This window comes from Phaseolus vulgaris, chromosome 7 (genome assembly GCF_051622355.1).
Source record: "Phaseolus vulgaris cultivar YP4 chromosome 7, ASM5162235v1, whole genome shotgun sequence".
Lineage (NCBI taxonomy): Eukaryota > Viridiplantae > Streptophyta > Magnoliopsida > Fabales > Fabaceae > Phaseolus > Phaseolus vulgaris.
The window spans coordinates 41,441,740-41,464,201 of NC_143504.1; the positions used below are offsets into that span (position 1 = coordinate 41,441,740).

The 22,462-nt window shown below is 34.1% G+C and overlaps 1 protein-coding gene across 12 annotated transcripts in view; it reads right to left on the reverse strand.

The window, feature by feature from the left end:
• Positions 1-1,412: 1,412 nt before the first annotated feature.
• The window catches only part of LOC150025909 (ubiquitin C-terminal hydrolase 13-like), a 33,087-nt gene continuing 12,037 nt past the window's right edge, over positions 1,413-22,462 (reverse strand). For 11 of the 12 annotated variants that reach the window (XM_090304544.1, XM_090304545.1, XM_090304551.1 and 8 more), the window contains 16 exons: positions 19,049-19,126; positions 18,860-18,948; positions 18,675-18,783; positions 18,514-18,582; positions 18,257-18,367; positions 15,531-15,586; positions 15,143-15,320; positions 14,917-15,018; positions 14,765-14,836; positions 7,882-7,947; positions 7,320-7,385; positions 3,711-3,797; positions 3,452-3,568; positions 3,146-3,220; positions 2,919-3,005; positions 1,413-1,755 (listed from right to left, as the gene is read on the reverse strand). In XM_090304544.1, coding sequence (XP_090160670.1) covers positions 1,675-1,755; positions 2,919-3,005; positions 3,146-3,220; positions 3,452-3,568; positions 3,711-3,797; positions 7,320-7,385; positions 7,882-7,947; positions 14,765-14,836; positions 14,917-15,018; positions 15,143-15,320; positions 15,531-15,586; positions 18,257-18,367; positions 18,514-18,582; positions 18,675-18,783; positions 18,860-18,948; positions 19,049-19,126 — 1,443 coding nt within the window. In that variant the 3' untranslated portion in view covers positions 1,413-1,674. Of the gene's footprint in view, positions 1,756-2,918; positions 3,006-3,145; positions 3,221-3,451; positions 3,569-3,710; positions 3,798-7,319; positions 7,386-7,881; positions 7,948-14,764; positions 14,837-14,916; positions 15,019-15,142; positions 15,321-15,530; positions 15,587-18,256; positions 18,368-18,513; positions 18,583-18,674; positions 18,784-18,859; positions 18,949-19,048; positions 19,127-22,462 lie in introns of those variants that run through there. The other variant, XR_016523098.1, reaches the window with a different exon arrangement.

Here is a 22,462-nt window from a genome sequence, read left to right on the forward strand (position 1 = left end):
GACCATGTCTTGGACTCGGTCATTACACCGACTGACACCACAAAGCCGATTATGTTTAAGTAGAATTAGTGAGGCTAGTCTACAATCAAGAGCTAGGTCACTTCTAAACATGACCCAACTCTCTAACTTGACTCAATAAGAAAAGGTCCCTCATAATCACATAAATAGACACACAATCTAAGAACTAGGTACGTTATTATACAATACTCAGAATACCGAGTGCCGAATAGTAAACTGACTTGAGCATCAGAGTGCCTTTTGCAAGTACCATCCGAGTCTGGACTTTGTGGAGATCGAAAAACAAAGGGAGGATAGGAGAGTAAGGAGTTTGCTAGGAGAAAAATAGGAGTGGAGACCGATCAACCGAGGAGGTAGAGAAGAAGAGCAGTTTGAATCGTTTTCTTAATTCCAACTCCCAATTCCGTTTGAGAACATGAGATGGCTAAATACAATAATAAAAATTAACATTATTACGCATAAAATAACTTTGACTAAATAGAAGTAAGTTAAAGTTGTTTCGTCGAAGAGAGAGTAGAAAAATAATTTTAAAAGTAATGAATCACATTATATTATATTTAATTTTCTTCCAATCAAATACTTTTAATTTTTTACCTTAATTCCAACTGTTTTTACTTTTCATTATTATTGTCCCTCTATTTTTCTATTCTCAACCAAGCAAACCGAATTAAAAAATAGTTATAGTTAAAAGGTTACATATATATATATATTCATTTTTAAACATGTAGTAAAATAACTGATTCATATCCATATTAGCTGTTTGAAGAAAGGGAATAGTTGAAAAAAATATTACTCCCTTTAATAACTTTAAAAACACGAGATATTGACGTATAAATATTACCATGGAGATATCTTGAGTTCAATAAAATTCAAACAAATATGTTTACATATATTATAAATTTTGTATTCCGATTTGATTTGGTGATATGAATTTTTTGCTAATTTTAGAACAATGATAGTTTCTATACAAATTATAATAAAAAACATTTTTAACCGAGCTTTTAAAATGCTATTCAAATTATGCTCTTATTGTACATGCTTTGTAATTCGTTGTGTAAAAATAACTTCTCAATTTTTCACATGAATTGAAAAAAAAGTTAAAATTGGTAAAAATTAGGATAATAATTTTTAAATGTGAAATAAATTAAGTTGTGTTTCCAAAGGTTATTATAATGTATGTTGAATAGAATTCTTTTAGAAAACATGGAAAACTTATTTGTGATAAATTATGTTAAAACTACACTTTTATCTTAAAAAAATTGCATTAAGTGTAATGCTTTTTTTCTTTTCTTAGAAAGGATTTGGGTGAAACCATCAAGGGGTCTAACTTAGTTTGTTGAAAAATGTTACAGGTGAGTCTGAACATACAAGCCTGTAATGTAATAGAAGGTGCAGAAGTTAAGTATACCTATAATTATATACAAAAATCCAACCCAAAAACTTATTATTTATTATTTACAAGGAATTAAAACCAAAAAGACAAGGAGTGATTGAGGTTTAACCACCAGGAAAGACAGATAAAAACTGTACACCTATCCCTCTAAGTAAAGTAATGAAGCTATAAAATTGGCAAGATTGACTCTACACTACTGTTATCACTTCATAAAACTGCAAGTGTCACTGCCATAAGCTATTATATACTGATTCATAGATTCATTAGTTGTAGATTTTTACAGGCTTCTCAATTGTGTGACGGTTCTGCAAAATTGAGAAATGATCGTTGTAGACTGCTGGAACCTGCGCATAAAATTATTTTCAGTGACTTGTATTCAGCCGTTGTTACATTTGGATATCCAGTGCAAATGCAATAACTTATTTTCATTCCAATTGTATAATCAAGTTGTACATATAAATATTAAATAAAATTCATCTATGAATGTTTCAGTAAGAGCAAAGATATACCATGGAGCTATAGGTAGGAACTAAAGACTCATGTCTGTGTTAAAGATTAAATTATCTTATATTGTTTATTTTAGAGTATGTCTAATTCTTTCAAGTATTCTTCATTCATTTCACCCAAAACACCTGAAGATACTGCCATAATAACAATTTTGCACTGGCAACTAGCTTAATCCTATTAAAAGTTACAATCATTGGCATATGTGTGGTTTAACTTTTCCTCATGTTCAGTATGTGCTATATTTACACAATTTCATTCACTCAACTTGCATCTTGTGTAACATTCTTATTAATATCCCCATCACTTTGAAAAATGGATTCAAGATAATTAAACCATGGAACTTGTGATTTAGTGTGTCCCCAGTTTCAACACAAAAAACATTGCGGATTCAAGCCTTGGCCCGATCTTACACTGCATATACCTTGGTTACATCTATTTAGTGAAACCGTACGATTCTAAACTTCCTCTCAACTTAATCTGAGAATTAGCTCCTCTAACGTCATCAACTAGGACTATTTCAGAGACAAAAGATGAGCATTGAGGTATGGCTCTCCAATTTTCCCAGCAAGTATGTCCAATACTAATGTGAAAAAGGTATAGAGTCATGTCAGAGTTTAAAGGGGAGAGTGAAAAAGAAATGTAATATTAGAACATATAACTTGCCTTCTTCCGTTCACTTTTCTCTAAAATATTTTCAAGACTGCTCTCACAGCGTAACCAACTGAACTGTTTTCAGAGAAGTCTAATTCTATGTTGCTATATTTTCTTAGAGATTAGAAGTAATAGAATATAATCAATTAACCATACATAGAAGTAATGCCATTTTTTCTTTATAAATTGTATATATTTTTGTTTTATCTACCTTAAACTTTGAATGACTGCATTATGGATCCACATTTTAAGGTTTTGTTTTTATTTAAGACAGAATGCATATACCATCTACACAGCTACTTTGGGCAATCTCCCAAAAGAAAGAGAGAAGCCAGTCCCCAGCGTTTACCTGGTTAACTGCGTAAGACCTTTTTGGAGCACTGTCAGTGTGTTCCAGTCCAAGATATTGCTCCCAAGAACCAAAAACATCCCTTCTCTAAACAAACAAACAATTCAAATTTGTAGTAACTTAATCATGTAGAAGTCAAACAATAAGCCTAAACAGATTCCATTGACAGCCTTAGGCTTCAAAACCAAAATGAAAAATCACATAAGAGAAAGAGAATATTGACAGACCTGAAAACAAGCACAGATAATATCAGAATCTTGTAGGTATTCAGGACGACCATGTAACACAAATGCAAACTTCCACTGGAAAGACAAACATCATGGATAAAAATATATCAGTTATGAAATAAAACCTTGTTAACTCTACATCCAGAGAAGTAATTGAAGCAGGACAGTAGTTTAACTACAAGCAGAAAAACAAATCGAACATTGTACATAATTATTAATATGCGTCAATATATCATAAAAAAGTTGACCAAGCTTTAAAATGCCTAAAATGTAGTGCAGATAATTGAATAACACATTCATACATACGTTTGAAAACTCTGCATCTGGAACTTGAAGCTTTTTCCGTAACCGCAATTTGACATCAGCTAATGTCTCACCACCATGGATAACAAATAGAAAAGGATCCCCAAAATTATGAATTTGCTGCAAATTTTGTAAGTTACAGGAAAAAAGAGTTTGTAAAGAAATGTATCACAGCAAAAATATGATTCAATTACTGGAAAAAATTATATTCGGACTGAAAAAGCACTGAGAAATTATAACAATACCATAGATTTGATCTTACCAAATACTTATGAGCAGTATCTTCAAAGAAATGATAAACATGGATCAATCGATCCAGTGGACCAAGATTTCTATCTTCTTCAGGAATCTTCAATAGTACAAAAGAATATTATATTCGTAATGAGAAACCAAAATGACGAGGAATCATGAACTAAAAAATTAACAGCATGTCACAATAACAAAACACATAATTATAAATTCACAGTCAATCATGGATAGTTGTGCAGTGTGGCTGACAACAAACTAACAAGGCAGGATTGTGACAGTGGCACAACCACTATACCTAGAGATTATGGACACAATTGCAAATAATTTATACTACAATTTACACGTGTGAACACTAAATTGAAGATACATATAGAGGGACAGAAGCAGCAGGACACAGGAAACAAGAATCAAGTGAGAACATAGTAAAGAAGTCACAGCTAAAGAAAAAGAGAGACAACAGGGCACAGACCTGTCAAGTACTAAAGTCTGACTCATGGAACAAATTATATTTGCCAAAACAGGTGGAGTTGGAAGACTATCATTGGATGATAGCTAGAGTTTGGGCTCAAAAAATGGTAGGCTGCAAGAAGTGGGGGTTTTTTGTGAAGCCCGTAACATAGGTGCAATTGTCTAATAAAATTCTTCTACAGGGATGGTTTTCAAACTCTGAAAGCCTTTGGCAACAGAAAACAAGCGAGAAACCAACAGAAATTAACCCTAAGAGAATTGGCGGAAGCCACAGAACATAACTTAAGGGTAAAGTGAGATTTTAGCCACATAGAGATTAACAGCTGTGATGACATCTGGCCATGATGAAGGCAACAAAAAACTGCACCATCATGTGCTCATCATAAACAAGGAGGCGCAATGACACATTGCAGTGGCTACTATTACAAAATGAAAACTGAACTTTAGGGACTTTACAAAATTAGAATTAATGGAATTGCAAAGCTATCAATGAAAATATAAAGTATGGGTAAAATTTTCTATTTTATTAACATGCTCATCAGGTAAGTCTTTCTTGACACAAGTCACAGGCTAATTTTTTTTATGATATAAAATAATAAATTCAAAAAGATGAAGAAAAGATAATTCTTACAATTTTGGATATCGATATTAAAAAGGCTGCTACTTGCAGTTTTTGTTTCAAAACCACCACCGGTGTTATTATCTGGGCAAAGAGACACTAATCTTGGTCCGACAACTCAGTCCAAAATGGCTTTTGATAGTTAGAAGCAATGAAATCTTTTTCGATTGTTTTTTTTTTGTTATCTTATGATGCTATTATGGAACATAAGGAGTCTGGCTCAACCTAGAGCAAAGAGGATACTCAATAATTTGTCTTCTTCATAAACTAGATTTTCATCCTGTGGCTGAACCTTCTATAAAGATTCATATCTCTCTTAAGTTTTTGGGAATCCTTACATCTTAAGTTCTTTGCACAAAATCAAAAAGATCTTCCCTCTCTTGGGTGTTGGTAAAGATATTAATTCAGCCATCCTTAGTTCTTCTACACAACAAGTTTCTTTTTCTTTTAAACGTGGCTTATAGGGCATTTGTGTGTCAGAGCTATTCAGATTTCAGCTGCACGGTCCTTTATTGGTGATTTTACTGTTGTGCTTGGGTGTCATCAATATAGAGGTAAAATTTATCCATCTCCCTTGGGTTGCAGGGAATTCCAGGATTGTTCTGATCAGAATTCTTTCAATTACTTGCCTTCACCTGGAAGTCAGTTTACTTGAGCCGATCAATGGTCACATTGGGGATTCTAGGACTAATAAGAAGCTGGACAGGGTTGTTTGTAATAATAATTTTTATAAGTTTCTGATCTTTTGTCTCATGTAATGTTTTCTATATAGTTAAACTTGATCACCATTTTCTTCTGTTTGAAGTGGATGATCAAGCTAAGGTAAAATCCCCTTTCAGGTTTCTTTCGATGTGGTCTAAACATCCAGATTGTCAAGATGTGATTCATGATGCATTGCACGGAGACTAAAAGGTATGGTTGTCCTATGTTTGTTCTCTCTCAAAAGCTTAAGGAGGTTAAGACTAGGCGTATTCAATGGAATAGAGATGTCTTAGGTAATGTTGCTGCTGCTTTGACTACAGTTGACTAGATTCAGGAAAACATTGACAGAGAAAGACCTATACTTAATCTTTTAGATGCTGAAAAACTCACTCTTTTAGATTTAGATAAAGCTCTCATGCTTGAAGAGGAATTCAAGGAGGAGAAATCCAAAATTAAATAGCATCTACATGGTGAAAGAAACACATACAAAGAGTTCTCTTCAACTTATTGATTTTTAATTCTCTTCAACTAAAGAGATCAAATATATACTGCATAGAAAGAGTAGAAGGGAAGCTAATACACTTGTTTTGATGTGGAATAGACCAGTTAGCTTACAAAGAAATCAATTGTTTAACAACCTAACAAATTGATTAAAAACCTATAGTAAATTGGCATAAACAGTCAGATTAAAAACTTGAGAGAATAACTCTTTATTACTCTAATAACAACCCACTTACATACTCTATTAAGTCATATCACTAGTGGATGTGTGACTAAACTTTGAGGATGTAATTTAGTAACCCCCAAAAAGATTGCAACTTAGATCGCAATTTAAGGCGGTTTTCCAATATATCTTAATATATAACCTGTTTGGAACTTATTTTGGGCTTTCGGGATTTGAAGTTCTAATTATTTCTACATTTGATTTTGAGGGAAAGAGATCATGCGGAGAAAGGATATGTGCCCCTGCTTTAACAACATCCATAAATTGTTTTAACAATTAAATTACCAAACTAAATTACAATAGTCAAAAACCACCACAAATCGAAAAATTCAAAACTACCATCCATAGTGTCTCTGACTAACAAGAGGGACTAAAAGACAAAAAAATTCTGAATCAAGGGACTACGAAGTCAATTTTTAATTTGAGGGACAAAAGATTACCCAAATTTGAGAGACTAAAATCGTATTTAAGCTGAAATTTATTATTTCAATGTTAAAGAGATATGATCAAGAGGGTTTCTCATGGAAAAATCCAAAAGGCACTACTCAAAACATGACAATCATGCTACAACCCAACCCAATCTTTTAGTTTACAAATACATGTCTATTGTCGATACATTTTTCTCATACATAAACTCCATGATATTTATAATAAAAATAAAAAACACTTTGTAGTAGTGTACTAGATTTGTTTTCTTGTCCTAGTGGTCAAGGGTGGCTAAACATTAAGGAAATGGAATGTTAAATGACAGTTACATTTCATACTATTTAGCTTAAACCAGTCATGGTCTTCAAGGAAAACTAAAATATGGTCTTAACCTTTATTAATTGTGTCAATCAAGAACTAAATTATCATCCTTCCAAAGGCCAATGTTGCTTAGAGGTTAAGCATTTCAAATATGTCTTAAATTACATTGAAAATTTTTTAAAAAAAAATGGGACCTTTGATACTCTTTTTCTTTCAATATCAACACATTCTTGTAAAACAAGTGAAGGTTGACAAGAGCTGAAACAATGTCTATCACGTCCAAAATAGTATCTCCCTGGTCAAGATGTTGTATTTGAATACTAATTATAAAAATAAATATAAAAAAGTTAACAAATCTTTACCTCCTCCGCTCTTAACTTCCAATATTCATCATTAATATTCTCAATTGTTTCACTCGGCAGGAAAATCTGCAAAAGGTTTATGAGTTTTACAGCTATCCAATTTGAAACTTCATAAATAAAGAAGAACTTAACAAATGTTGTAAACAAAATTCTATTTTTTACTCCCAAAAACAAAAACAAACTTATATGCCAACAAATTTTCCTTATCCTGCACATAAATTACTTGGAGCTGAACATTTCAAACTTCATTCTCATTAATATTGAGAAATATCAGTAATGTGAAATCTTAATTTCAAGACAAAATGAGCAACTTTTAGCTGGCCACCAAGAGATTTATGAGGCAAGCCAGTAATTAATAGGATAATAGTATATATGAATTTTTATAACAGTTATCAACAATAAGGCTACATTGCATAATGGCATATGAGAGAGTGATGCAGATGAATTGATTTTTTTCCCTCATCACATTGAACGCCAACAAAATTAGTCAACTCAAGGAAATCATGCTTGTACGACTAGCATTTGAACTAAGAAAACAAAAAGTATATGACTGACTCAGCACCTTGTATATCTTGTGATAGAAAACTTCAAGCAATCTCAGTTGTGCATCAGGATGAGATAAATCCACCTATTTCACATAACACAATATTAATTCCATTACATTTCATATAGCATAAAATACAAGAGCTCAACAAATACTTCCAAAGGAATGCAACGGTAAAATATAAAAAAATGTTTCCTTCAAATAGACAAGAGGATAGTTAAATCCAGTTAAAAACAATATGAACTAATCTAAAGGATGATAACAACATTTGATTAGATAAAAGAAACACCCTTCTAGCACTATCAAACAGTCTCGCCATCACAAGGAGAATAAGGCTTCATAAATTTGAGTTGCATGAGAGAAGTACGGCTAGCTGAGTGAAGTATACAAGGTGTATCAAGGATAATGTCTAACTTAGGAATTCAGTACACTTGTTAAATTTAGATACTGAGAATTTGAATGTTCTTATTTTCCATCAGAACCATACCTATTATACATCAAAGAATCCTAAAAGTCTGGTGTGTAGTTGATAGAACTGGTTCATTGTCTAAAGAAAAATACCAATTGCTTGGCAAATGCCGTAGCATCCCTAGACATCCAATAGACCAGAACTGTCCTCACTATGAAGAGTCAAATACTTTCTCAAATGATAAGTTCATTTCTCTCTCAACCTCCTTTCTTTAAATTTCTTTTCTTCTACTATCTCTGTCTGCCCAACTAATTCCCTCACAGAGAGACACTTAACTAACAAGTAATGGGTATGTATCAATACACCCCCCTCCGACAAAGATTGAACTTGTTCTCAATGAAACCCCCTTGTGACTGCTAAAATTAAGTATCATTGTTCAATGGATTGAAGCATGATTAACAAGACAACTGCATCCTGCAGCCAATTGGAATAGCTCCCGCTGAGATGACTATAATATCAATTGATAGAAATTAAATAAAAAAACTAGAATGAAAAGAGATTTTATCCATTAAATCCCTAATTGCAGTATGATAGCAAAATGGGCAAGGGTAAAACCTAGAAGAATGAATGAACGATCTCCAAGGAATTCAAGAGCCTTGTCAAAACGTATTCCCAAAACGTATTCCCACCAACAAAATTCTCTTAAATTTTTTGACTATTTATAACAGCTTAACAAATTACATACAAGTATTCTAACAGATTATAAGGTTTACTCTCAACTTACAAGGCCCAACTAACAGGGAGCATCCTAACAATACTGCCTTCTTAAACATTGACCTTGACCTCAAGGTTAAGGACATTACTCCCTACGCCTGAACATATAGCAGATAGGTAAACTATCATTTTATAATATCAGGTTGCCAACTTGTATACAATTAATATAACTGGCTGCATATGGTGCCATAACAGAAATAGTAAGAGTACAAGCTACGCAACCTCACCACTACAGTTCCAAAATAATTATGACTCCAGCATCAAACACAAACTAAGGGAGTGCCTGCTACGGATGGCAGCGAGGCGGGACGGGTGCGGGTTTGACTATCCCATTTCTATTGCCGAAGTAAAAATTCATCCCCATCCCCATTCACGCCTATACCCGCCCCTTCCTGTTCCAAATATTAATTAAATAATTTTTTGCAAAAATTAAAAGTCAAAACAAAAAACATAATATTATCAAGTATTCATTTTCAAAAGAATACACATTTTCTTTTCTCCAATATCAAATGTCAAGAAACAAAAATGTAGTTGTATAAATATAAAAAGAGAGTATCAAATTAACAATTGGATAATGTTAGTTATAACAGTCAAAACTGTTTTACCTGTATTCTATGCAGCACTGGGTACTATTAATACCCAGTCTTTTCTGTTCTAAATACAAGTTCAGTTAGCCTGAATAATATAGTTCTCTCTTTTCTCTTATTCTCTCCTCTAAATCTTTTGTTCTTTCTCTATTCTTTTATGGTATCCAGAGCCAAAAATGGCCTCATCATCCACCACTGAAAACAATTTCCTAGTCTGGAGACAGCAAGTTAAACCCTTCTGGTCCTGGAAAACAACGCTTTTATTCTAAACCACGCTTTCCAACATCCAAGAACTTCACCAAGATGCCATCTAACTCATCTTCGTCTCGGGTGCAATGTCAAATTTGCGGAAAATATGGGCACACTGCCCTTCATTGTTGGCACAGGTTTGATTCTTCCACTCCCTCTCAAGTTACTGCTAACACTGCCCATTTTTCTACATCTCTTAGTGATGATGAACCTTCGATCCTCGGAACCCCCAATACTCTACATGACCCTCTTTGGTATCTTGATAGTGGTGCCTCACATCATCTCACTGCTCACAGCAACAATCTTTCAAGCACAACTCCTTACACAAGTTCGAAAAAGGTTGTTGTAGGTAATGGTTCATAGCTCCCTATTACATCTATTGGCTCTGCCACTTATACTGATCTTAATACCCATAATACTTTTTCTTTACAACATCTTCTGCATGTTCCTACTATATCTAAAAATCCGTTGAGTGTTTCTAGGTTTGCACATGATAATCCCGTATTTTTTGAGTTCCTTGCTGATGTTTGTCTTGTTAAACGTTAGGGAACCAACGAAATTCTGCTTCAAGGCAAGCTTAAAGATGGTCTTTATATGTTTCCAAATCTTGTTCAAATTGCACCTTATTCTGCATACACTACTGCCATTACCACTCCAGGTTTGGTCATGCCCAACCAAGAGGGATTCATCAAATTATGAAGATTTGTAATATACCTATTCTGTGAATCTTGTGTTGTTGGCAAGTCCCATCAACTCCCTTTTACTGCTTCTCAAACTATATACTCTAAACCTTTTACAACTTGTTTTCATTGACATTTGGGGGCCGTTTGCTACCCTTGCAACTAATGGTGCTAGTTAATATATCTCTTTTGTGGATGCCTACACTAGATATTTTTGGTTCTATTTAATTCATACTAAATCACAGGCACTCACTGTTTTTAAATCTTTCAAATTATATGTTGAAAAACAAACTGGTTTTCTACTTTTAAGCATTCAAACTGACAATTGAAAAGAGTTTCTCTATTTTAAATCTTTTCTTTCATCTAATGGCATAACTCATCGTCTAACTTGCCCTCACACCCATGAACATAATGGTTCGGTTGAACAGAAGGATAGGCATATTGTTGATATAAGATTGACTTTACTTGCTCGTTCTAATTTACCCATGCATTTCTAGGGCTACGCTTTTACTACTGCTGTTTCTATTATAAATGTTTTACCCACATCTATTTTAAACAATCAAAGCCCGTATTATCTCTTGTTTAACACACACCCCGATTACTCCTTTTACAAAATCTTTGGATGGGCTTGTTATCCTCTTCTTCGCCCATATAATAAACATAAAATTAGTTTTCGTTCATCTTTATGTGTTTCTTGGCTATGCCTCTAATCACAAAGGATACATGTGTCTCTCTCCTACAGAGCGTATGTATATTACTCGTCATGTTACCTTTAATGAAACTTATGGTGTTTTACCTAACCTTTTTCCTCTGTTTCTTCACCCACTAATAGCCCCTCCTCCCCTTCACCCACTCTAACTGTTTTTCAGCAATTACCTGCTTTCATTTCTCAACCAGCACCTGGTTCCCCACAAGACATTCATGATTCTTCTGCATCTATATCCTCTCAATCTGACTCGTCTTCCCCTGCTTTGACTCCACCCAATCATGTGCCTCAAATCTCTCACCCTATGCTTACACAAGCGAAGGCAGCTTTACTTCAACCACGTGCCTTTACTGCAACACATGTTTTGACCCTTCCCAAATCCACCAAAGAAGCCTTACATCTTCCCCAATGGCTTTTTGCCATGCAGAAAGAAATTGCGACTCTAACTACCAACAAAACATGGGTTCTCACCTCTCTTCCTCCTGGCATTCAACCCATTGGTTGCAAATGGATTTTCAAAATCAAGTACAATGTCGATGGCTCCTTTCAGCAAAATAAAGCTCGCCTCGTCGCCAAAGGATTTCATAAGCAACCAGGTTTTGACTACTTTGAAACATTTACTCCTGTTATAAAGCATGTCACCATACGTATTATCCTCACTCTTGCTCTTCAATTAAATTGGTTTGTCCATCAAATTGATATTAACAACGCTTTTTTGTACTGTGACCTGGAGGAGTCTGTCTACATGGTCCAACCTCCTGGCTTTGAAACTGGTGACTCCAACACTGTTTGCAAACTTACCAAAGCTCTTTACGGGTTGAAACAGCCACCCAGAACTTGGTTTCACAAGCTAAGTGCCATTTTAATCTCGCTTGGTTTTAATCCCACCAAAAGTGACACCTTCCTTTTTCTTCACTTCCACAATAATATCACTCTATTCATCCTAATTTACGTTGATGATATTCTTACTACAGGGAACTCTAACACTGCCATTCAACGTCTGATCCACTCCCTCAATCAGCATTTTGCCTTAAAGAACCTCGACACTCTTCACTATTTCCTGGGTGTTGAAGCTACTTGGACATTGGATGGTGGCTTACATCTCTCTCAAACCAAATACATTCTGGATCTTCTTCACAAAACCAACATGCTCTCCTCCAAGCCTCAACCTACACCAATGCTCTCCACCTCTTGCCTAACAAAAGACGCTACCAGTGTTGTAGATGATCCTTCTCTCTATCAAACCGTGGTTGGTTCGCTTCAATCACTCGTCCAAAACTTGCCTATAGCGCCAATAGAGCGTGTCATTTCATGCACAACCCCCAACATCACCACTGGAATGCTGTTAAACGCATTCTCCGCTACCTAGCTAGCACTACCACTCATGGTCTTCATCTTCAACGCCTATCTCAACTCACGCTAAATGCCTTTGCTGATGTCGATTGGGGCTTTGATCCTGATGATAGGAAATCAACTTCAAGCCTTGTTGTCTACCTCGAATCAAATCCTATTACTTGGCTTTCAAAGAAACAAAAGGTTGTTTCTCGCAGCTCTACAGAAGCAGAATATCGCAGTATTGCTGTGACCCTTAAGCAGAATACTCAAGTGGATACAAAATCTACTCACCGAACTTCGTCTTCCTCCTACTCTTCCCACCATTCGATCTGATAATCTTGGCGCTGTTCTTCTTGCATCCAATCCAATCATGCACTCCAAGACCAAACATTTTGAATTATATCTTCATTTTGTTAGAGATGTTATTCAACAAAAGAAACTGCAGGGATCACGGATATCTTCACCAAACCATTAACTGCTGGCCCGTTTTCTAATTTGTCACATAAATTAATGGTGTATCCTAAACCATTAATTTAAGGGGGGGATGCTAGTTATAACAATCAACTTTCTCTATTCTTTTAGATAAAGATTAAATAATTATAAAAAAGAGAAAAAATGATCAAATATGACTTAAAAATAATTTATGAAACTAAAGGCCAAAGAAAAGTTAATATAAGTTTTTATAATACCTAATAAAATAAAGATATTTTAGTAATTTAAAACGAGGATGGGTATGAGGACAAGGATGGGTATTTGAATGGGGACAGGACGAATATGTACATACCTATCCACGTCCCCATACAATTTAAAAAATCGGGTATTACCCAGACTCGTACCTAGTCAATCTGTGGATTCCCCGTCAAATTGGGACAGGTTTAGACTATACTCGGGGGACAGATTCATTACTTAGATGGTGACCTGGAAACCATTCAACATTAGATAGAAATAATTTATTTCTACAAAATTCCAATTCCTTCCTTTACCCCTTTGGTGTGAATTTCATATTATCCCTGCTTCCTTCTCCCTCCCATGCTCACAAATTCTAGGTGAAGTTTTCATTCTAATAGTGTCTCCTATACAATCCTCCAAACAACCAATTTGACAGTTCTACCAACAAAAGCTTATTCAACATGCTTGGGGAGAATAACTCAGGCATAACTAAACAACCCATACGTTTACTTAGGATAAAATGAATATTATGTTCATGGGTTGATCATCTTGTTGAAACCCAAACCTCTTTGGTTACTGGATGTTCCTTCCATCTTTATTCCAACATTGCACCATCCACAGGGATGACCCCCTCTCAATCTTCAAGCCAATTTCGTAAGGTTGAGTTAGGTTAATCCCGCTTTGCAATATAGTATCAGTGTGTATCATAGATCCATTAAAAGGGTCACTTACCATGTTATCCATGTATCAAGCCCAATAGTGTTGGACGCGGGGGGTGAATTAGGAAGTCACAAATTGCTAGAGATAGTACCAAAATTCAATATACAAGTGGGAATAGTCCTACATGTCGGTTTGTAGGACTGAGTTAGGATAAGCCTACTTTGCAAGACTACCCAGATGAAAATGTGTTTCCTCCTTCACCCTGCAACACATAAGATTGTCTCCTCGTGAGATAAAGCTCTTTTTCAAACATAGAAAAATCTATTGCATTCAGTACATCTCTGTCTCAACCTTTTCTCGTAATCACTAGACCATCCCACTTTCGATTCTTGGTCCCGAATGTCAACTTGTTCCCCAAAGTATCCACCTTCTTACCAAGAATTTTGTACACTGGAAGCGTTCACAAGCATGAGCCCCAAGAATTCAAATCGAGCCAACCAATTTAAATACTTACCCTTAGGTAATTTGAGCATTTTGATCAAACTTATTGCTCATTAGGTTGGGTTTGTTGTATTAAGAATAGTATGTTACACATATATGTCACTAATAGAATTTTTAATATTATTTTTTAAATTAAGTAAACTCTCACAAGTATACAAGTTGAAACTACAAATTGAGTTTTAGTTAACTCTCAAGTTTGACAACCTTCACATTCGTTGTGAAATAAGATAGTTGAATTGGGCATACAAGCCAGCATGTCAATATGTCTTTAAGTCACCATAATCAAAAACAGCTTACAAGATAATGTATCAACTTTAATTATAAGGTTTACCTTTGACTTGATATCATTCAGTACATCTTCCACTGTACTCTGTTTTGGTAATCTAACAGTAGAAATGACCACCTGAGGAATTATAACGTATAAAACTTAATATAATACAGTACATTAAAAAAAACGAGCACAAAACCACTAAGTATACTCACTTCATCCTTCGTAGCAAGATGGAAAGCAATTTTAAGAGTTTTTAGGCTTTGCAATTCTGGAAGAGGGATATCCAATATTTCATAGTATAGTATATCAGAAATCTACAAAAAAAAAATAATTATGATACCAGGAGCATAAGTAAAACAGACAGCCATTTGGAAGTCATGCAAATTGCAAGGATTTTAAAATATTTTTATCGAGAAAGATTTGGACTTAAAATAATACATGATTGAGGTGAATCAGCATGTCAGACAAATTTTCAACTCCTTGATACTTTATAGGCAGTGATTTAGGTTGCTGGGAGTAGCAGTTGTGAGACGTAAGTCTGATTTTAGAAGAATCACTCAAGCCAAGATGTTGAGCAACCTTAATAACAACATCATCATATGTGTGAAGCTTTGACCTATATGATCACGGAATGCATACGGATCATCAAATATAATTTAATTACAAGAAAGGTCCATATATCTTCATCAATGAGAAAAGGTCATCAAATCAAGGTTGCATGGCTACTTGTGAAGGTTTATTTGTGCAAACAACTTTTTAACTGGCACTTGAAACTCAAAATATTAATTAAGATACAAAATTAATTGTATGTACAAAAGAAACTTACAACTCAAGACTGAATTCATCCTCTTTGGGTTTCTCTAAAAATCGGAAGCGTACAACCTGAAAATCAATGAACGTAGTATAATGAAAAGGAGTTGAAACAATGTGCCACGGAAAACTAGTCTCCAAGACCAAAAATTATTTTTGCAATATTATTTCTATTTCTCCAAGAATTTCTTTTAAGAAATCCTATAAGCAGGTAGCTTTCGTTTCACTTAAAGAAATATGCAGCAGACAATTAATCTAACCATGTGCAATAAAACATCACACATTCAACATCAAGATTACATAGAACAATAAAGTCAAGTCAACCAATCTGTTCTGAACAATTATCAGAGATCTCCAAAATAAGCCAATATATGATAGTGGACAATTCAAATACCACCATGTGGAAAAATTCTATAAGGAAATTAGTAACCAGAGTCTGTCAAATGCATGTATTGAATTATGAGGAATGCAAACTTTCAAAATTATACTTGCTAACATCAGCAGCGTATTTATCGCCAGCCACCACAGCGTGGCGCTAGCTATTGTGTGTCCTTTAACCTGACTAACCCAATAGATTTAAAAACAAAAACGAAATTGGGGTATTTCTTCTTCCACCTCTATAGTTTCTTCTTTTCCCGCCTTCATATTATACAAAATGATTAAGATACCCTTGTCATAATATATTTGGATATATTTCAGATTATGTAACTCAACATTCAAATTAGGTCAACCGGAACAATATTCCAGGCTACGTAATCTAGGATTAGGATTACGAGATTCCGGATTACAAGAATATATTTTGGATAATTATAGATTGTGTTATCCAAAACTAAGATTACATTCCAAAATATAGTTTTGAATTGATTATGAGGTGTTACGATAGGAACACATTGGTAATTTCTTATATAATGTGAGTGAGAAGAATTTATGGGAATGTTGGAGAAAAAACCCAAAATAAATAGAAAAAAGAACTAAGCTAACCTTCGCGAAACAGCCAAAATATAAGGTTCTCACTTTTATTCTTTTTTCTATTACCTCATTAGTTAGTTGGTTCTGCTCTTATTCTTCCATTCCCTTTTTTGTCCTTTTTTTTGGTTCTTTTCTACTCAATACTCCTCTATAAAACCCCTCAACATCTATAAGAAAGGCAGTTCAACTTGGTTGGATTTTGCTTTGAGTTTATTTTAATTTAAATTTCTCAACTTACTATTATTATTAATTGCATGATTGTTTTCATTATTTATGCATTGTAATTATAGATCTGCATTTTTTATTTATCTGTGTGTATATATTGTATTTTTTTTTTTTTTGCTATGCTTCCTCCATAACCGGTAATGACTTCAATATATCTCGAAAAGGATTAAATACAAGTCAAACTAAAAAAAACAAAGTAAAGGGAAAAAGAACCTGAAATTTTTTTTACGTATACATCATACCTAACTATAATACTACTACAAAAAGTTAGTTAACAGATCCACTAACTACCTAACTAATATACCACACTAATTGAATTATCTACAATAAAATCAAGCTTCAACCATGAGTTAAATTTAACTTAAGCATCATACGCTAAAATCAACATTTTTAAAGAAGTTAAATGAGACAATTTCTATAAAATTTTGAAGTCCATAACTTGATTTATTTATGGGAAAAGTTTAATCATTTTACCTTGTTATTTTCTTTTCCTACATGTGTTTGTTGAAAATTTTATCCAAACAGTGCAAACACATTCAGCCACATTCTAGTTTTCAAAAAAAGAAGTTTCATATTTTAGTTTCAAATTACTGACAAATGTGCCCGTTTAAAGAAAGGTGACTAAAATAGAAATGGTAAATATGCTTTGGCTAATACTAAATAGTAATGATAGAGGAGCTTATTCCTGCACTGCATTTCGCTGATTCAAAACATCAAGATTTTTTTAAGCTGCACATAAAAAGACCATGACTAGAACAGCACAGCCCATTGTACTAGATATGCAACGATGGAAGAGGAAGGGGAAAGTAGAAGATAGCAGCCATGTATACCGTAGATTTTTCCTTGCTTTTTCTATATTTTTACCTCCTTCAGTGTTGCTTAGTTTTACAAAATTGGCTTAAAATTTTTAATATGAAATAAACTTTTGTCATCAAAGCAAGGATGCAGGCTAACTAGGATACTTTTACTCTAAGAATCAAGTATGTTGTTGAGTATTGCAGTAAATGCTGTCAGATGGCATTGCTTAGCATCTAATTGTAAATGGTAACTATTGGTTAACTGACTGCCAGACTGGCAGTACTGAGTTATAACTACATCCACATCGTATTCTGTTGTTGGGCTCGGACCTCTCTCTATATACTATTGTACCCTAACTGAGATAGAAATCTAACAAAAAATCAGTCTAGGTGTGTCTTCTCCCACACTCCAATTTTAACATTTTCTATTCGATTCTAGAATCAGAAGAAATGTATGCACATTTAGTTTTATCAATATGATTATTCATTACTATCCTTTGTGCTTTCAAATACCCGACCAATGTTTCAATCAGGAGATTCAATCAAAAACTTGATCAACAGGTGAATTTTCAAGCTATCCGTGCAAATGTAAAGATTTCAACTGAAAAAATGGATGAAGGTCACAGCATTATACTAAACAAGCATATTTTTTGCAGTATATCAGCACTTAGAAGACCAAATATCTAAAATTGAGGATCCAAAATTTCAGAATTTATAAAAAAGTTATAATTTTTATTTTAAAATTTCAAACCTGACGGTTATGCACATATTCCAAGAATGAATAAACAGTGGGACAGCGAAGCTGCTCGCCACTTCCATCTTTGGGAAATTTCTGATAGCAAATAATATCACCATCCTCAAGCTGTCAAAAACACAAGGAAGTAGAAGTTGCAATCAAGTACCCAATACAACACAATTTAGGATGGAGATGATTGTTTGTAATAAACCACCAAAGCATATATTTAAAAATCACAGTAAAAAATCTACAGTTAATCACATAATTTATACCTGATGGTCAATGAAAGCTATATTCTTGTCAACATATTCACACATGACACGAGGTTCAAATTTAATTTCCTGGATGAGAACAAAATAACGAAATCATACTTACTCTGCCTTTAGATTGCAATAATGAGAGATAATGATACATGAGATGCAGATAAGCTAACCTCAAATAGTTCAATTTCTTCATCAATAGCAAATCCTGCCATTTGATTTAGCCTTGACCGTATATCCAAGGGCTTCCCATAACCTTTGACATAAAGACTCCCAACATACCTGAGAAAACAAAAGAAAAGGCATTAGAGTAACTAAATGTAGCTTCACTCCAAAAGGTAATAGCAAGAGCAAGTACCACAGCTTTTCCTGAGACGGATCATAAACTTTAAAGAATAGCAACAAATCTTCGTTTGTCTTCACAGTAGGAGGACAAAACCCAAAACCCTAATTCATTGTGCAGCAAATAAATAACAAATCCATGTCAATTAAAAGTCACTACCAGACCATCAAGAACTACGGTGAAAATTAAAAGAAACAACAGTACCGCCTTTGCTTCGAATTCCAGATATAAATTCAGCTCTGCATTATTTCCCTTCATGAAAATTTCTCTCAACTCTCCAACCTAAAAGTGATCAACAAAATATCATTCTAGAGATAGCAGTTCAAACATTGAAACTTCACTCCTACTCTCAATCTCACCTATTTTGGTTTTATTTTAGGTTAGCGTGTAACAAAAAAGTAAACAATCGATGTTTGCCTAAAGCAGCAGTATACACTTCTTAGTTCAAATACTTTTTTGAAAATTGATAGCCAAAATTCACAGGGAGCACCACTAATCTGTCAGAGTAAATAGGATACTGTAATTCAAAATCTTCCTCCATAAAAATATACTTGGGAACATATGAAAATAAGGGAATATCAAGAAATTTATTTCTTTTCATTTTGTGTTCGTGAACAGTGGACTTGAAATAAGAATAACAGGATACAGTATTATTGTTGAAATATGGGTGTAGATATTGTACATTTATTATACAATAAATATAAATTGAATGGATAACAAAAATAGATTTGTTTGTAAGAAATCCCTAAATTTAAAGGATTAGGATTAAGAATTTATTTGGAAGATTTGCTCCAGATTTTGAGTCTCTATGTCTAGAGATTTATTTCCTTTATTTCTGGAAAATTATTTCCTTTATTTCAGGAGATTTATTTTCTTTACTTAAGGAGATTTATTTCCTTTATTAGTTAGGATTTTGTTTTCCCTTTAACAACCAATGTATTGTATATTTTTGAGATCAAGAAAAGTAATTCCATAATTATTGTTTACTGACTACACCTTTTTTTCCACATGGTATTAGAGCTCTAGGGTTTTCCTGGAGCCTTGGTTTCTCTTTTACCACTTACGGTGGCCTTCATTGTCATTTTATCATCAAGAGGGTGCAGCCTTAATTGCTGCAATTTCATTGTAACGGTCTTCATTGCTGTTTTTTCTTTTATATAAAATCACCATTAGACAACCAATTGCTGATTTGCATCTCCATGATGTCTGAACCAAAATGAACAAAGGGAGGATTGAATATTGAAGAGATAAAAAGACTGGAAGACCTACTGGCAACACTTCAGAAACCTTCTTAATTGTATTCTCTTGCTTTCTCGGGTAATGTTTCCTGTATGAGTGTCTCATAGTGCAAACTCTTGGATACTGGATTCGGGAGCTACAGATCATATGACATACTCGCCTCAACTCTTCCATTCTTATACCTCATCTCCAAGCAATAGAAAATTATTCTTGCCAATGCCTCTTTAGCCAAGGTTGCAAGATATGGAGATATATATTTATCTCCAAACTTATTCTTAAAAATGTTCTACATGTCCCAAAACTTTCAACAAGTCTCATCTGCATCAAAAAACTAACATATGGCTTGAATTGCTTTGCAATGTTTTCACCATCTTTGTGTGTTTTATAGGAGCACAACTCGGGGCAGTGGATTGGACTTGCTAAGGAAAGAATTGGACTTTACTACCTATAACCATTTCAAAAACCCCATTTATTTGAATATCTAGATACCTCAAGCATGCATTCTAAGGCTTGTGAATTAGCTAAGCACACTTGTGTATCTTTTCCCATTAGCAATAATAGAAGCTCAACCTTTCCAATTAATCCATATTGATATATGAGGACCGTCTATTGTACCTAATATCTCCAAGGTGCTTTGGTTTGTAGATCGATTGACGATTGCACTAAGGTTACTTGGCTCTATTTGCTTAAACAAAAACCACTGTTATTCCCATTTTTCATTCAATGATTCAAAATCAATTTGGGGTCAACATATTTAGGTCAAACAATGCTAGGGATTATTTCAACAAAGATGTGTCTGTTTATTTTCAATCAATTAAGAAATGGATTTTAAGCCTAACTCAATCTTATAAAATCGGCTTATAAGGTGAGGTTTGCACCCAATTTATACTATCGGATGTCCTTATCTCTAGTTGATGTGGGATCTTCGACACACCCCCTCATGCCGAGACTTGCCAACTCGTGTGTGGGACTATATATTATGGTTCGGCCCATAGCGGCCCGATAGCGGGTACGCCGAGACTTACCAACTCGTGTGTAGGACTATATATTATGGGTGCACAACTTTTGTACATATCCACAACCAAAATAGAGACAAACTTGATCCGGGATGTTAGATGAGTCTTTCTCAGTTATTCAGCAACTCAAAAAGGTAACAAGTGTTATAGCCCTTCATCTTAAATATTGTATATCTACATTCATGTCACCTTTATTAAAACTAAATTTTTTTTATCCATTGCTGGCTCCCAAGAACTTCTTTCAGAAGGTTGTGATGACCACCTTGAACCCTTTATTTTGTCATATACTCCAACTACAGCCTCCAAAAATGAACCTACAACTAAACAAATTAATTATGGGGCAAAATTGGAAATTGAAACTGATAATATGCTATTGAATTGCAACTAGAAAATAAAGGAATAGTTAAAGCTTCAACCCGAAGAGTTTGTACCTATAGTTTTCCAAGATTCAGCAATGTTATACAAGAAGCAAGTGCGTTCCAAAAATGTGGCAAGTCCATAAATTCAATCCAAGTTTTGAACCTAAAACTTCAAAGAGTTACCAGAAATTGAGAACCTTCTCAACTCTCCAAATGACCTTGATTTGCCAATAGCTATCGGAAAAGGCACTAGAAACTGCACAAAATAACCTCTATCCTCTAACAAATTATGTTTCTTTGGAGAGATTATCAGCTAACCATAAAAGCTTTATTGTTAGTTTAAATTTTGTTGTTGTCCCTAATACTGTTAAAGAAAGAATGGAGACATGCCATGATAATGGAGAAGGATGCATTGCAAAAGAATATTGTTGATTGCAGATGGATATTCACTTTTGGGTTTATTGAAAGGTACAAAGCAAGGTTGTTTGCAAAGGGATACACTCAAGCTTATAGAATAGACTACAAGGAGACTTTTGCACCAATTGCTAATATGAATATTGTAAGGATCCTTTTATGCTTAGTTGCCCACTTTGATTGGAAACTTCTACAATATGATGTTAAAAATGTCATTCTCCATGGAGACCTAGAAGAAGAAATCCAACATCAAAATTTCACCTGGGTTTGAAGGAGACCAAAAAATAAAGTGTGCAGATAGCAGACTGTGAAAGACTCTATGGATTGAAATAGTTCCCTATAGGTTGGTTTGAAAGAATGACAAAAGTTATGAAGGAATTTGGCTACAAACAAATTCAAAGAGATCACACTTTCTTCACTAAACATTCATTGGAAAAAAGGGTGGGGTATCGTACTTCTAGGTTATATTGATGATATTATAATGATTGGAAATGATGAAAAAGAGAATGAAGAATTGAAACAGAGACTAGTCCAAGAATTTGAACTAAAAGAGCTAGGAAGATTAAAGTATTTTTCAGGTATTGAAGTAG